The 17,784-nt window shown below is 25.0% G+C and overlaps 1 protein-coding gene across 1 annotated transcript in view; it reads left to right on the top strand.

The window, feature by feature from the left end:
- The window catches only part of LOC135927338 (uncharacterized), a 44,484-nt gene extending 27,839 nt beyond the window's left edge, over positions 1 to 16,645 (top strand). Inside the window, exon 4 of the mRNA XM_065463304.1 lies at positions 16,474 to 16,645. Coding sequence (XP_065319376.1) covers positions 16,474 to 16,488 — 15 coding nt within the window. The 3' untranslated portion in view covers positions 16,489 to 16,645. The remainder of the gene's footprint in view (positions 1 to 16,473) is intronic.
- The last annotated feature ends 1,139 nt before the right edge of the window (positions 16,646 to 17,784 follow it).

Raw genomic sequence — 17,784 nt, 5'->3', positions numbered from 1 at the left:
ACCACATAAATTCGCCATGTGTGAAGGCTTCCTAGAGACATAAAAAAAATTTTTTTTCATATTTTACTTTTCCAGTTTTGAGGTACAATGTCTACTATATAAAAACCTTTTTTTATTATTTTTTAAAATAAAAACACTATGTTTAAAAATGATATAAAGGAGGTGGTGTATATATACATTGTTAACCAGTAATGGGTTGAGTAGTTATGAAAAAATGTTTCTTTAAAAATTATGTCTAAATGATAGGCCCTTACTTGTTTTTTATTTATATCAAAATTTTTGAGAGGTGGCTGAATTATGTGCTTTATTTAACACTAGTTAAATTTGGTCCCAAAATTACTTTGGCAAATCTGTTAAATATTTTATTTAACATAAAATAATCTACTAAAATTAAAATTAAACAATAAATTTTGCCCCGTTTCTTCAAAATTAAAAGAAAGTATATTATTTGACGCAAATTCTCTTCTTGAAATAAATATTTGATAGAGTGGCTAAAATTTATTGTTTTCTGATGGGGCAATAACCCTATAAAAAAATAAAAAAGACTTCATTAATCTTTACAATCATGAAAATAATTTTGGAATAAAAGGATGAGTGACATTTTTGAAACCGCAAATTGTAAAAGTCCCTGCGATAGTTTAGGAGGCGTTACTAAATGGTTAGTAGCTCGAGCAAGCTTGCAAAGCCCATATGAACATCAAATATTGACAACAATAGATTTATTTAACCATACAAGAAATACTATCCATGGGGTGAATTATATATTTTTGAGAAATAATTAATATATTTAATAAGAAAATCATCTTGAAAGCAGGTTTTTGAGAGCAAAGATAAATTCTGGAACACAAAAGTTCCATGCTTTTATTCCCCTAGGCGAAAACAAAAGTCAAAATTTATTCAAATTTTATGAATATATTATATATTTTAAATATAAATTTTTGATTGTATTATATTTAATTATACAATTTGAGGCAAATAAAGTTATAAATTTATGTAGAATTATTTTGTCAAATAATTTCGAGAAAAAATTTTAATTAAAGTGTTAAATAAAGCCCATTATCCTAGCCACCTCACAAAAATTTATAAAAATATTAAAAAAATAAGGGCCTATCATTTAGACATAATATTTAAATAAACATTTTTTTGTAACTACTCATTAAATTTAAATATGATAATATTTTTGCTAAATTTGATCAATTCTAGTAATATAAAGAGTCATAACTCCTAAACCCATGTTCATCCCAGTCTAAGATTTTGTACAAATATAAAGCAGTGTGATATCTATCTCCAGGAAAAATATTTTGAAAAAAATACCTTTTTTTTCTATGGCCATTTTCGGTTTTATACATCCGGTTTCCGATATTAATCAGATTTCTATTATATTTATTTTTATGTCATATTAAAGAACTCTTATTAAGCTACATAATAAAATTTAAATTATTTCTCTAACATTTATCGAGATATTTGAAAATTAATGAGGTACATTTTGTCAAAAATGTACCATTTTTCTGCGCTTTAAACGCCCATATCTTAGCGGGTAAACAGTGTTGGAAGGTAAAATTTTATTTTTTTCTTAGTTATAGTATATATTATCAGTATGCAATATTTAAGAAAAATTTAAAGAGGTCGGATTGAAACCTTGGTTGATTTGATATGGAATTCACCATTATTTTTAAACCATGTATGTTATCATTTAAAATTAAAAATTCTTATTTGTTTTTTTAAATATTTCATTTTCATATCGTATATAATTTTATTTATAAATGTGAAAATATTAATGTTGTTAAAAGTCACTTTTGAAAGGTGGTAAAATAGTGGTTACTAATTATATTAGGATTTAATTATATTATTAGATATTTATGGATGGCTAATAAAAAAAAATTAATTTCCTCTATTTTTTAAAATAAAATAGTGATTTAAATTAATATATTTAACACAAAACCTGGGATTTCTCGTGTATTGATCCTCTTGCCCCTTTCAATATAAATAGGGATGCTCTCATAGACTCTGAGTCAAATAAACTCGTTAAATATTCGCCATCACTACCTACCAACTTTATATTCCTACCCATAATCGCCATGACTTTAATATCGTTCGGCTCTCACGCCCTAACTATTTTTAAAGAGTTGGGGCCTCGGATCTCTGCTAGGTCACATGATCCCACAAGGGTTGATGCCTATGTCGGTTGGCTTTAAACAAAATAAAGAGTAATTAACTCAGATTTATATTATCAATGAACGAACCCCCATAAATGAAGATCTTATGCTTGCGATATGCTCAGACTACTCAGCTCGATAATGAATACATCGACCAAGTCTCTCTTGAGAGAAGAACAACTAGAAAATAAGATTGCTGTATTTATGCCTATTTCTCATAAATATAAAAGACTAAATCATCTCATCGATTGTAATTTACTAATAATATATTTTGTATTAATAAATATTAATAATTATTTTGTTTACTAAATCAAATCAAAATACTTAATATAATGAAAGTCAATTATTTAGATTAGATCTCTAATATTTAATTTTTTAAGTGAAAGTACAAAATTGTACTAGTTAGAAAAAAAATATCTGCTACTAATTATCCCTAGCCGTGAAAAGGGAGGCTAATTAGCGCACGTCGTTAGCTAAGTACTTTGGGTAGTGCAGCACCCCCTTTTAAAAATTAATACACTCATTTAAAACAATATATATTTAAATAAATTCTAAAAGATTGGCGTTTATTTTAATGGCATAACCAGGATTTTGCTAAGGGGGAGAGTGAAAACATTATTAAATGGGGATTTCCCCATAATTTTTATTGGAGATCTTTAGGTCCACTTATTGTAGTTTATTGGCTCTATTATATTTTTAAGAAAATAATTTGGAATTTTCACTTTTTTATAAAAATATTATTTTTTCGAAAAATATTGAATTATAGACGAGAGCCATGGTGGGTTTGGACACTTTTCGTTCAAACCTTAATAAATTAAATAATATTAAACTAATATAAACAAAACATCTTTTCAATCCTCAAAATATAGGATATTTAAAATAGTTAATATATATTATACAGAAACTATACTTTTTTAGAAAATTTTGGGAAAAATATTTTTTGGCTTAATCTTGCCATGCTCTGGGTACGTTGGTCCAACAATAGGTTATAGTTGGCCCACCAGAGAAATGAGGATCTAAAAAAAAAAATTTTTGGTATTGTAATAATACTATAATAGAGGATTTTAAGTATATTAATTTATTGATAATATCACAATACACAAAAACTACGCTAGTTAAAATTGTATTTAGAGATTGAAAAAATTTTAGGAATTTTTGTAAAAAAATATAAAGTATATTTAAAGCGGCATGACTAAATACTGAATTGCTAAAATGATTTGATAAAATGAATTGCTAAAAGCAATTAATCATAATCGATCATAAATCAATCAAAATATTATTAGGTATATTTTATTTAATGAAAATTTTTAAAACTTTTTTTAAAATATACTTAAATTATTTTTTTATTAAATGAAGGATACTGATTAAATATCATATAATATATAATTTTATTTTGAGTTAATATTATTATAAAAAAAATATTTTCATAGCTTATTAAAACATAAATAAATTTTTTTCAATTTAAAAATTAACAAATATATATCCGTAAGAGGGCGTTATATGCGTAAATATGTAAGTATCATTTTAGGAAACCAGAATGATGATTGGATAGCGCTTTTTTTATATTTGGGTATATATACATATGAAAAACCTAAAAATTAAAAAAAAAATTTAGGTTTCTTTGATGTTTAATTTATGAGTAGGTTTAGAATAGTAAAATAATGGAAATTTTCTAAGATAAATATTGCTGGCGTTATTTATCAAAATCTCTTAATTTTTGTTTTATATGTGTATATTTACGTACTAAGCATTATCCTAAAAAAATTTTTTAAAAATAATTTGATTTGACCGATTGCCGAGCTTAAAACCGACCACTTACTAAATATTCGATTGACCAAATTTACTAGTAATATAATTTGAAAAATGTTGATTTTAGTTTAATATATCTATAAATACGTATAAAACATAATCCCAAAAAATATTTTTAAAATATCGCTATTTGGCGGATAACCGACTCGTAACCGACCCAATGACGAAATACTGAATTGCTGGCGTTTTAAATCAAAATATCTTAATTTTTGTTTTATATGTGTATATTTACGTACTAAGCATTATCCTAAAAAAAATTTTTTTAAATAATTTGATTTGACCGATTGCCGAGCTTAAAACCGACCACTTACTAAATATTCGATTGACCAAATTTACTAGTAATATAATTTGAAAAATGTTGATTTTCGTTTAATATATCTATAAATACGTATAAAACATAATCCCAAAAAATATTTTTAAAATATCGCTATTTGGCGGATAACCGACTCGTAATTGACCCAATGACTAAATACTGAATTGCGGGCGTTTTAAATCAAAATATCTTAATTTTTGTTTAATATGTGTATATTTACGTACTAAGCATTATCCTAAAAAAATTTTTTTTAAATAATTTGATTTGACCGATTGCCGAGCTTAAAACCAGCGATATTTTAAAAATATTTTTGGGGATTATGTTTTATACGTATATATAGATATATAAAACGAAAATCAACATTTTTAAATTATATTACTAGTAAATTTGGTCAATCGAATATTTAGTAAGTGGTGGGTTTTAAGCTCGGCAATCGGTCAAATCAAATTATTTTCAAAAAATTTTTTAGGATAATGCTTAGTACGTAAATATACACATATAAAACAAAAATTAATATATTTTGATTTAAAACGCCAGCAATTCATTATTTAGTCATTGAGTGGGCTACGAGTCGGTTATCCGTCAAATCACGATATTTTTAAAATATTTTTTAGAATTATGTTTTACACGTATTTATAGACATATAAAACGAAAATCAACATTTTTCAAATTATATTACTAGTAAATTTGGTCAATCGAATATTTAGTAAGTGGTCGGTTTTAAGCTCGGCAATCGGTCAAATCAAATTATTTTCAAAAATTTTTTAGGATAATGCTTAGTACGTAAATACACATTTAAAACAAAAATTTAGAGATTTTGATAAATAACGCCAGCAATATTTACCTTAGAAAATTTCCATTATTTTACTATTCTAAACCTACTCATAAATTAAACATCAAAGAAATCTAAATTTTTTTTTAATTTTTAGGTTTTTCATATGTATATATACCCAAATATAAAAAAAGCGCTATCCAATCATTATTCCGGTTTCCTAAAATGATGCTTACATATTTACGCATATAACGCCCTCTTACGGATATATATTTGTTAATTTTTAAAATTGAAAAAAATTTATTTATGTTTTAATAAGTTATGAAAATAATTCTTTTATAATAATATTAACTCAATATATGATATTTAATCAGTATCCTTCATTTAATAAAAAAATAATTTAAGTATATTTTAAAAAAAGTTTTAAAAATTTTCATTATTTCATTTTAGCAAATCATTTTAGCAATTCAGTATTTAGTCATACCCTATTTAAAGTATATTATATTAAAAAAATTAATATTTTAGATTAATAAATAAATATTCATTGAAATTATTTCCATTTGTTTTAATCAAAATAAAAAATAAATATGCAATAATTAATAGGACCAATCATTCTATGACCAAACCTCTCTCAGCACATTAACTTTATAAATATAATTTAGAATCATATTAACGTATATTTTATGTTTCTGAAAAATTGTCAGATTAAAAAATAGGGTTAATTTTAAGAGCCCGGACATCAAAATTTTGATATATTTTTTGAATTTGAAAGCTAATTTTTGATTAATAATATTTGTAAATAAATTCCATGCTTATTTCTTAGTATTTTGTTGAAAATATTTTAGAAAAAGTATGGTCGAATATGGAGGGGCTGGCTAAGAACCAACTCATTGCAGACTTATAATACAGAAAAACAATTGATTTATCATAAATATAAGTAGTTGTAAAGTAGAACATAAAGTCACTAGGGAGGGGGGGATAGGGGCTCCAACTCCTTGAAAAATTTGAAGAGCCCCTGAAAATATTGAAACTTAAAATGTTAGAGAAAAAAAGAAATTATTTTGAAAATGTTAACTTAAATAAAATGTTGAAAAAATATTTTTTGAGCCCCCTCAGATTGTAAAGGCTAGTGACGCTACTGAAATAGAGATATAAGAGCTTTTATTAACATTAGGTAAAAATTAGATATAGATAAAGACATTTAAAATGTAATCGCCAGATATTGTTTAAAAATATCATGTCGAAGATTTTCATAAAATTTTACCGGGCCGGGCAAAGTTTTTTTGGAAAATTATGCCGGGCCATGAAATTAGTGAAAGAAATTATTGTGCTTAGATAGGCCGGGCAAATAACTTGCCGGATAACTTGTGAAAATCTTAACGGGCCGAAATCGGCCAGGTATTTTTAAGCTTATAATGCCTAGAGATAAAAATTGAATCCAATATATCAATTATTTACATATAGTATTATATATGACACATCAAAATTTTGTGACACAACTATTAAGGGGTACAACAGAGCAAATCTTGCGCGTCACTAGAAAAGAAACCACCCTCTAGAACTCAATGAAATCAAAATATCATAATAAAACATATAATTTGAATGTAGGTCTGTATACAAAAGTGTTCAAACCGGTTTTTAGAGGTTCGAACCGAATCGGTATTTTTATCTTTAACAAACCAAACCTGAACCTTTAGCCTAAACCGAACTGATATTCTTTGTTCGAATCCCTGATAAACGGTTAAAAATGCGATTATGTGGCATATAAGAGATTCTACAAGTGATTGACAAAAATAATTTGAATTTAAATTGCTAGAAATAATACCCATATTCATATGAAGATCATTTTCAAGGATCTTCAAGATTTTTGCCAAAGGCTCCATAATATTACTTGACTATAATCTTTAATAAATTTTCATTCCTAAGAGTTTAAAGGTATAAGTCCTTTCCAATTTGTAAATTATATTAGCAATATTTTGTTTATTCCTTAGAATGAGCATTGGGATATAATTATAAATCTTCTACTTTCTTAAGCTTTTATTGATTGATATTGTGGTAGGCACCAACGTAAATGTTGTGGTAGAAATCATAACATTCTGCTCTTCTAATCAAGATTTCATTGATATCCACAAGTTGAAGATCTTTGTCAATTTCAAAGCTTTTATCCTCTAACATTCCACCTCTTTTGGAAGAAAAATATTTCTTCTAGGATGAAAATGGCTTTATTTCATGCATTTTATTATCTTTTGTATCTGTTAATAACGTTTTCAATGGTTTATATGTCTTATTATTTGAGTTTAAAAAATGGCACAAGTAATTTTAAATAACAACTAGGATTAACAAAAAAATATAATTAAATAGTTTCATGAATTTAATTAAATATATATTATTTTTATTTTATTCAACAAATATATTAGTTAAGATTATTTTTTCTAAACAATTTATATAATAAAATTAGAGAAGCGGAGGAGCGGAGGAGCCATCCCAAAAAAGAGCTGGCTTCCGATTCCGAGTTTTAAAAAATAGTGACGCTCCCGCCAAATGTAGCGGCGCTCCTGGAGCGACATTCTTAAACATAAACATATTTTATGTTATGGTTAGCAAACTATATTATTTAGTTAATAATTACATTATAAAACATCTTAAAAAATAAATCTATAAAGGAGGCATAAATTTTCAATAATTAAATTAAGTCAAGCTAATAGGGTATAGTTTATGGATATAATTGTGCATGTAATTTAAAAATACTGTTACATGTAATTCTCATGGGTTTTTCTGATAGGCTAAAAATTTGAAATTACCGTGAAAGTATTTGAAGCTAAGAAATATATAAAAATATTTGAACTCAAGTGGTCGCTAATAAATTTGACGTGAAATTTTTAATAACCTAGTAGAAATCTTAGTTTTTTATATATATTCGTATTAATCGATTATTGATTACATTATATATAATATAAAACAAAAATATTATATTATATATAATTTAAATTATAAGTTATAACTATAAATAATTTAGGATTTTACATATTGCAGACTAGTGCAGGGCGATGGTATAATGGGTTTTCCCTACATGTGCCCTAGGTTTTATATAAAATTTAAAAAAAGTTTTAAAAATGAAATAATTTCATTGATAAAAACTTATAGTATTTTATTTTGAGAAATTATAAGAAATTGAGCATATTTAATTGATTAACAAATTTAGAATGTTAAAGTCCTTCAAAAATGTAACAGTCCTTATTATCCTCGCAAATTTTTAATCGTAATAAAATATACGAATTTTCATAGTTCACAACTTTTATTTAAATCACACATAAATAAAATTTTAAAATTAATATTTGACTTTTAGTATGTTAAACAGAAAGTGATAAGTAAAACTTTTTATCTATAAAAATCCCCTAATTAAAATTAATAAATATAAACATTTTTTATATTTATTCATTTTATTTTTTTCTAAATAAGCCCAATGTCTATATCTTCTTAGTTCCTATGATGTAATTTATCGATCTTCAGCTTCATACAATTATCGTATTTCTGGCATTGATCCAGCTAGAGTATTTATCGAATGGTTCTTTTGAATTTGACGCAAATAAAGAATAATTGCGCTAAAAAGAATCGGTAGTAGAATAAGAATATGTAAGTCTGGTTGCGCTAAAACGAATAAGTAATAGGATAAGAATATGTAAGTCTGGTTTCGTTTGCTTTAGAATTAATAATAAAGATATCTCCAAATAATAATAAAAATGCGATTAAATTTATTCTTTTATTAGTTATTTAAATAAAACGCAAATATATATATATATCAAGTCGTTAAAAAAGTAATTTTTATTAACAAGTAAAATTATCGCGTTCATAGAAAGTCAAAAACTTCAAATATATATATATCTAGTAAATCAATTTAAGGTAAATCAATTGATGGTTTGAGGCTTCGAATGTAGAAATAAAATAATATATTATTTAGTGAATGTTTTTGTATATGTAAATAGTCATAGTTTAAAGCTTCAATTAACTTTGTATATTATGATATTAAATTATATTATGCAACAGAATTGTATCGACATTTGATATTTTTTATCGTCCATGGTATTTATCGAATCGTACGGTTGAAATATCCTAATTTTTAATATATATTTCCCGATAGAATTTTGACATATTCATCTTAATTATAGCTTAATTTATAAATATGTGGATTTAATAAATCCAACTTACACCCTTTGTATAGAATTAGGGTATATTTCATGAATTATTAGTTTAATCATTTATACATATACGTAGTTTATATAACTAAAAACATTTCAAATAATCCATTTTGGTATATTTATGGTATATATTATAAAATATATTTAAATTGTTTAATTTGTGAACATTTAAACATTTATAATAAAAATTTCCAAAAATAAACATTTAATTTGAATATATAGCCATAATATATTATTTATTATACATAAGGTTAAATTTCCTTATTATATTTATTTTTACCAATTCTTCACCTATTAACCCAAAATATTTACTAGTATAAGTCGTTCACCTCTCCACTATGACTTTATATTATACCTTGACAATTTCAGACGAATCTATAAAATCGAAATTATCCTTATTTGAAACATTAATCCATGTATTAATTATAATATATATTGTATTTTATAGGGTAGATATGGTTTTAGAGCCATAATTAACATTGGTTTTTTTTATTTATTTGTTATAGGATTGGTTAATTTTAATTTTAATTTTTTAAAAATATTTTTTTGTTGAATGATATTTTTAATATTGAGAACTATTGATAGAATTTATATATAATTTTTTTTATATTAATCCTAATTTTAAAATATAAGTTCAAATTATTTTGATAAATTATAATTGAACCGGATAAAAAATTTAACAAGCCGGACATAAAAAAAATTTGATTGTTATAATTTTAAGCATATAATTTGATCAATATTCTTTGAATTAAAACAAAAATGAGATGAACCTCGTAAAGGGCAAGGCAAATCGGATAAAAAATCTTTATGAATTGAAAAGATGACCTTTTGTAATACCAATATTATTGTAGAACATGAGTTCTTTATCTATTTTCAGATTTGTTACTAATATTGATGTAGAAAATTTAGATATTTACACTTACCTTTTCTAATTTGGTTTTACTTAGATTGCATACTTTTATGAATTATATTTTAACAATACCATTACTTATAAGCTAATTTTCTATTTACATATTATCTGAGCATACAATTAAATTAAAATTAAAAAAATTCATAATGAAAAAATTAATATGTATATATAATATATATAATGAGAAAAATATGTAAAAAAGGTAACAATTATAAATTAAAAATTCCCAGAAAAAAATACATAAAAATATAAAATAAATAAACCAATCGTAAATTAATAAAATCCCCCAAAAAATATATTTTGATGGAATAATAAAATAATAAAAATAACCAATGGCAATCATAGCTCTAAAACCATAATCTTACTAAATAATTATTATTCGATATATACATCATTAAACTGCAAATTTGATGGGGGTTCTGAAAATATAAATATATTTAGATATATTTATCAATGCTCAAAATACTAGAAGCTTTTGTCATGAAATTATTTTTTTTTATTTTTATAATTTAGATAATTTTAACCAATAATATTATTGAAATCTACTGCTCATGTCGTAAAACGTAATAAACTATCGTTTTACTTAATTTAATTTTTTTATTTTTATTTAAATATTAATAATTTTCATTTACTATTTTTTCTTTTGTAGTCTTCAACTATGTTATATAACAATAACGGTGGTGAGAAAAACGGTTTTTTATTTATAATAATTTTATTCTAAAACTAAAAATGATACTAAAAATAAATATAAAATAAGGTATATATATATATGTATTATAAAAAAACAATTTAAACTAAATATATATTTTAAGGCTATAATAACAATTTAAGTTAAATAAAAAATCAATCGATCAACATTCCCCTTCTTCTGAAAAGCCTTCCCATAATCCATCTGAGCTGTCGTCGAAAATTTGTCGTTCAAATGGTGGTTTATTTTGATTGTTCAAGTCATTCATAGTCGTTGTAATCGTTGGCTTGATAATATCATTCCGAGCACGTAGGCTTGTTGTCAATCTCCGTCGTCATTGTCAATTTTACAAAATTGTTATTATCACCAGTTGTAAAATTATCATTATTAAATAGGATTTCGGAATATATGAATAATTAGAGAGATCAAATTTGGATGTTAGAATAATAAAAGGATGATAAATCAACGCGTTTTTTTATTTTTTATATATTTTTTTAAGCGTTTTTATTTTTATTTATTTTTTTATTTTTTTGCGTTTTAGTCTTTAATTTATTTTTACATGTTTTAGTATTTAATTTATTTTTATATGTTTTAATATACTAAGTTATATAATCTTTTAGATAAACAGGTTTTGTCTACTTCGTATCGGTCTAGGGTGTCGGTATTACAATATTTTTATAATTAGTTTTAATATTTTTGTCCTCACTTCCGTCCTTCTTAGGAGAGTCATGGTATGCAAATGTGTTATAGCATTCTCTCTTTCTTAATTGGTACAGGTGTTTCCTTGTAATACGCTTTTCTGTATAGACTTGGAACATAGTGTCGCTTTCCTTCAAATTAATTGTCCCTTTGTCCCACGTGTCATTCCCTTGTACTTTATACCAAACAAAATCTCCTGTATTGAAGGTTCTATTTCGTGGTAAAGTAACGTTTATTTTATTCTCCTTCTCCTCCAACGGTCTCAATAAGTTCCATTTCACTCTGATATCACTGTTGAACATCCACTTAGACGGCGTAACTCCTGTAGTGTCATTACGCGTATTTCTGTAATTAAATAAAAATTTGTCGTGATTAGCATGAATCCCCTTGTCATCTATATCGTGACCTAGGAACCTAACTTTATTTTTTAAAAATACACTTTTGGCGAAATTAGGTACTAACCCGTACGATAATATTCTCTCAAAGACCTTTTTGATGTTGTTTAAATGTGCTTCATCGTTATTTCCAGTTATTAATAAGTCATCAATATAAAATATGACTTCTTTCATATCACCGAAAATCTGATCCATAATTTGTTGGAATATAGCAGATGAAGTTTTCAACCCAAAAGGAAGTCTAATAAATTGGTAGTATCCCATATGTGTAGATATAGTCAAAAATTTTCTGCTATTTTTATCGATCGGAACTTGGAAAAGCATTTTTGAAATCGATTTTGGTAAATTTTTTTCCTTCTGAAAGTATAGCTATAAGATCATTTATACGTGGAAGTGGGTATCTAAAGTCTTCGAGAGCTGGGTTTATAGTGTTTTTAAAATCTGCGCAAAACCTGATGCTGCCATCATCTTTGTATACGGCGGTTACAGGACTCGCCCATCGCACATCATTTACAGGCTCAATAATTTTTTCGTGTATCCATCTTTTCAGTTCTTCGCCCACAAGATCAATCTTTGAATACGGTATACGTCTTGGTGGTATTATTTTATGTTGGGCGTCACATCTTAAATGTAATTTGACATTTACTTTGTTAATTGGTTCGCTAGTCAATTTGGATTCACAATCTTTAATAAGTTTATTGATTTTTTAACTTGTAAAAATTGATAAGAATATATAAATATGTTATTTTAACAAATTTTTACAAGTCAAATAATTTTATTTCCAAATAAATTAATAAATATGGAAATGTTTTGAATTAAATTTACACAGTACATATTAATTTATATTTGTTAATATTTATTCCTATCTCATATTAAATATATATTTAATTACATTTATTATCACATTCATAACTAAGTTTATCAATTAATTTCGATTTTAAGTTTTATATTATCTTATTATTTTCAAATTTTTAGTGGCGTAATATTTATCTACCATTTTTAAATTTCTAGTCAAATAATAATTATTCTGAAATTGTCCAACAGGGAGAAAGGAATTGCAACCTTGTCCAACGAGATAGAGTCTCCGCCATCAAGCAGTAACAGCTTTTATGGAGTTAGAAGAGCCGATTATTTGCTATTACTGACATATCACATGGCCTGAAAGAAATTTTTCCTTAGAAGCAAGAAAATTATTGGATTCAATGCTTATTCCAAACTTTTTTTCTCATTAGAATGTACAACTATTTTATGTATTATGATGGCTTGATTAAGAAGATGAGATTAGCCGAGAGCATTTTATTAGAATTCAAGGAAATTAGGGCTAATGTTTATGAAGAATTTCATGTTTTATAAGTTATTGTTAAGTCAAAAGCAGAGCTATACGTGTTTAATATTTGTTTCACTCGACTTGCAGCAAGGCAAGCTCATAGAAAACATTAATATAGGATCAGTAGAAGAGTATATCTTAGATACAAATACATTTATAAACCAAATAAATGAATGGTTTTTAATTCATTATGCAGTACTTACCAATCTGCAAATATTATTTCCATAAAAGCCTTCCCATCCTTTTTCAGATGGTGATAGAAAAAAAATATTTGTTGGATTTTTATCATGAAGATGTTAAAGTATCTTATGATGCCTTATTAGCTGAATAACTATGTTTATAAGATTAACTATGGTTGATACAGTCCCAAAAAATGCTATGGATGCTCTGCATTATTTCAAACACATTTTAGATTATATTCCCAATGTATTAAAAGGGTTTATATATATTAGCAACTCTTCCAAATAGTAAACTAATGAGAGAACATTCTCTTTTTTAAGAAGAATAACAGAGCCCTGCAGAGGTACCATTTGCAGGGCACGACCCGGATTTTTTTAAAGATTTTTACGGCTAAACTCAATTTTCAGGCCCGGCCGGGCCTTTTATAAAGTAAAATTTTAAGGCCCGACCCGGATTTTTTAAAAATAGATTATATTTATTTTTGATTTTTATAGCTAATAATAACGATTTCAAATATAGGCTGTTTTAAAATATACAGTCCGGCCTAGATATTTTTTTAAAAAAAATTTTCAGGCCCGGCCTAGATGTATTTTTTAAAAAATTCAGGCTCAGCCGGGTGTTTTTTTTTAAATTTCGGGCGCGGCCATACGGTCCGGCCCGGGGGCCGGACCTGCAGGTCTCTGAAAAACATACCAAGAAGTACAACCTTTGAAAGTAGATTGAAAGGTTTGGATCTTTTGAATATTCATAGGCATTTGACAACAAGCAAGGATGAGATAATTGAAAAATTAGCTCAATATCAACGAAGATTGGATTTTACATTGTAAATATACAACATACAAAATACAATTTTTCCCTAAGCTTTTTGTGTATTAATTTATATTTCTAACATTTAAATTTTTTATACTTTATATATAAATTTTAAAGCTCAAAAAATTCAAATTTCTATTTTGGGTCATTTAAGTGATTCTTTACATATAATTTTTTTATAATTCACATTAATTTAAAATTGTGTATTAGAAATAGTTAATAGTCCTATAAATTTATGCTTGATATTTTTAAAAAACAATAATATTTCTTAAAAAATTTTATTATCCCCCCCCCCCAAGACCAATTCCTGCGTACGCGTATTCCTTCATAACTTACTTTAACCTGAGTTGTCCCGATGATTTTAATCAAGTTTCCGTCGTAGACTGTATAAGCCGCAAACTGGATTTCTTCATTTCTCTTATACCAATTTTTTTAGCCATATCATGAGGTATGATGGTATATTTTGATCCAGTGTCGACCTGCATAGTAGTAGTAGTAATATTATTTAATTTCAAAGTAGTCATAAAAGCACTGTCATCACCTTTTTCTGTATTTTCAGCCATGTTGTTGACATTGAAATCATTCTTTATTATCTTTGGCAGTGTCAACTTTATTATCTTTGGCAGTGTCAACTTTATTTTCCCCAATTTCTTCAATGTTCATATTACAATTATTGCTATCGTAGAAGTTTTGATTATCATACTGGATTTGTTTTCTTTAATTAAAATCCTTCCACCGATTACGATCGTCATATTCGATTTATTTTCTTTGGTTAAAATCCTTCCGATTACGATCGTCATATTCGATTTGCTTTCTTTGGTTATCATTATTATGCCACCTGTTGTTTCCTTCATAACTTGAATTGTTGTTGTAAGATCGGTAATTATTATGATTTTGATCGTCACATTGAATCTGCCTCCTCTGATTATAATTAAACCAGGCGTTGTTCCTACCATAGTTGTTGTTATAAGATTGATGATTATTATTATGAAAGTTTCTGTTGCTGTTTTTATACCGATAATGGTAATTTTGATAGTTATTATTATTATTATACTGATCATTTCTATAGTTGTTATTATTATAATTTTTATTGTTTCTAACGTTACTAAAATTCCTATTCCTGTTGTCGTTAACATTACTAAAATTGTTATCAATGATTTCTATTTTTACTGTCAAAATTTTGCTTCGAATAATAATTAGGTCTCATTCCTATTAGAAATACTTTGGATATCTAAATTCTTATCATTATTTTTATTATTGTCATTATTTTTATTAAATTTTTATCCCTACTAACAACATAATTAACATTGTCACTTTCTGATTTAATGTTAATACTATCTAATTTTCTTCCTATTTCAATCATTTCATTTAATGTGTAATTAATATTTTTATTTAATTTATTTTTTATATTGTCATTTACACTAGATGTTCTCAATTTTTCTTTTATGCGATCATCATTAATAAAATTTCATTGTCTACTTAATTTAGACTATCTAAAAAACCAATCTAAAAAATATTCATTAATACCTTGTGAAGCAAGGTTAAACTTCCCAGTCAATATCCAAACATCTTGACTGGGTAATAAAAATTTTAATTTTTTAATTAATTTTATAATCTTTGATATCTTTCTTAGTATATAATGACTTAATTTTATCGTATAGCTCATCAAATAAATTGCTCATCAATGTTTCAATTTTTACTGAGTCGGATAAAATTGTTTGAGAGAAATAATGGTCAAGTCTTTCCAAGTATATGCCCGTTAAGTGTCCCTCCAACTTTGGGAACTTAACTTCCCTGTTGGAGGATATGCTAATTTTATCATCTATAATGCGGATTTTTATTTTTAAAACTTATTTAAATTAGCAAAGATACATATTGTCACTATTATGTATTCAATTTTTTTTTATCCAAATTGCAAATTTTTATTTTGAAACTTTATTTACATTAGCATAAAGAATTTTTTTTTTTTTACTTGTGTGTCCTGAATAATTTTTATAATTTATTACATAATTCCAAAAAATTTTTTATTTTTATATATTTATCGGGATATGTACAATATATATGAGATTTTTTTATATATCATTGTGAGTTATCATTTATTTTAAGGCTATAATAACAATTTAAGTTAAATAAAAAATCAATCGATCAACAAACTAAATAAAATTATTTTTATCTTGGAGATAGTATATAATAATTTGATATTTTACATTCCAAACAGGTAAAAAAGACTTAAAGAATGATTAGCTGGAAGAATATATCCATTAGAAAACATAAATATTAATTATTAATTTGGTTATAAAGCAATATATTTTTATTTAAATTATTCTTTGAATTAATGTATTTATATCCAATTTAAAAATGAAATTAATTTAATAATTTAAGCCTTTGAACAAAATCAATGAACATTTGAAATTGTTTGAATGCGAATCGGTTATATACAATATTTTTATGTACAAAAACTGCCTATTTTCAAAATATTGCTTGAAAATTTTTAAATTTTATTGTATAAAATATTTATAGAAATAGTGATGATAATAAATTTTATAATATCTATTATATAATGAATGATAGCCTATTTTATGTAAAAGTATTTTGTTTTATCAAATCAAAAGTTTTAAATGAATTATTAGCAATTTATTTTATTGAGCATATAATACATCATAATTTTACTCATGACTTTGATGAATTAAAAAAATTTGAAAATGTTTGAACATAATTTTATTTTTGCTAAACTAAAAATATGGCAGGATGGTAAAATGTATTATTTTAAAGTAAAAAGTCTTGATAAATTGAGTAACTGTCTAGGTTGGGCAAAAATCTTGGTCCCAACTGTGCTTAAATTAGGCAGGTTCAAATGTATATCCAAAAATTTTTATTAATTATTTCAGTATTTTTTAAAATATGAGCAATTTATGATTGAATTGGGTTTATCATACCCCACAGGTGTTACGAAAGTTTTTTTAAACGCTGGAAAATTTTTTTTAAAATTTCTATTTTATTTTGATCAATATAAATATTAGTTTTATGAAATGTTGGTTTTGATATCCAATAATTTTTGTACTTATATTTGGAGTTAAATTTTTTTAAAATGATTTTTAGAAATTTTGGCACAGGTTATAATTATGATTTTTTAACCAAACATAATAAATTTTAAAAAAAGAAATGGAGATGTATTATTTGAAATTGGGGTTAATTGAAACATACTGGACTATGTACTATTTTTTTCGCAGGAATATTAAGAAGTTAAATATTAACAATCAAAAAGTTTTAGAATTTAAATAAAATTTCCTTAAATTATGTATTTATTAATGTTATATTTTAAGTTGTTTTCTTATGTATTTTATAAATGAAGAAAATGAATATCAAACAAGAGTTCCCACGTCTTTATAGAAAAATTATTATAGAGAATGTATTTATAGAGAAACATTTATAGAGAAAACAATTATAGAGAATGTATTTTTACCGTTTATAGAAGATGCCGTTTATAGAAAATACCGTTTATAGAGAATGGTTTTATAGAGAATGGTTT

This window comes from Gordionus sp. m RMFG-2023, chromosome 3 (genome assembly GCF_954871325.1).
Source record: "Gordionus sp. m RMFG-2023 chromosome 3, tfGorSpeb1-WG-v2, whole genome shotgun sequence".
In the NCBI taxonomy this organism is placed as follows: Eukaryota; Metazoa; Nematomorpha; class Gordioida; order Chordodea; family Parachordodidae; genus Gordionus; species Gordionus sp. m RMFG-2023.
The sequence above is the reverse complement of the archived record's forward strand: the minus strand, read 5'-3'. Positions and strand labels throughout refer to the sequence as shown.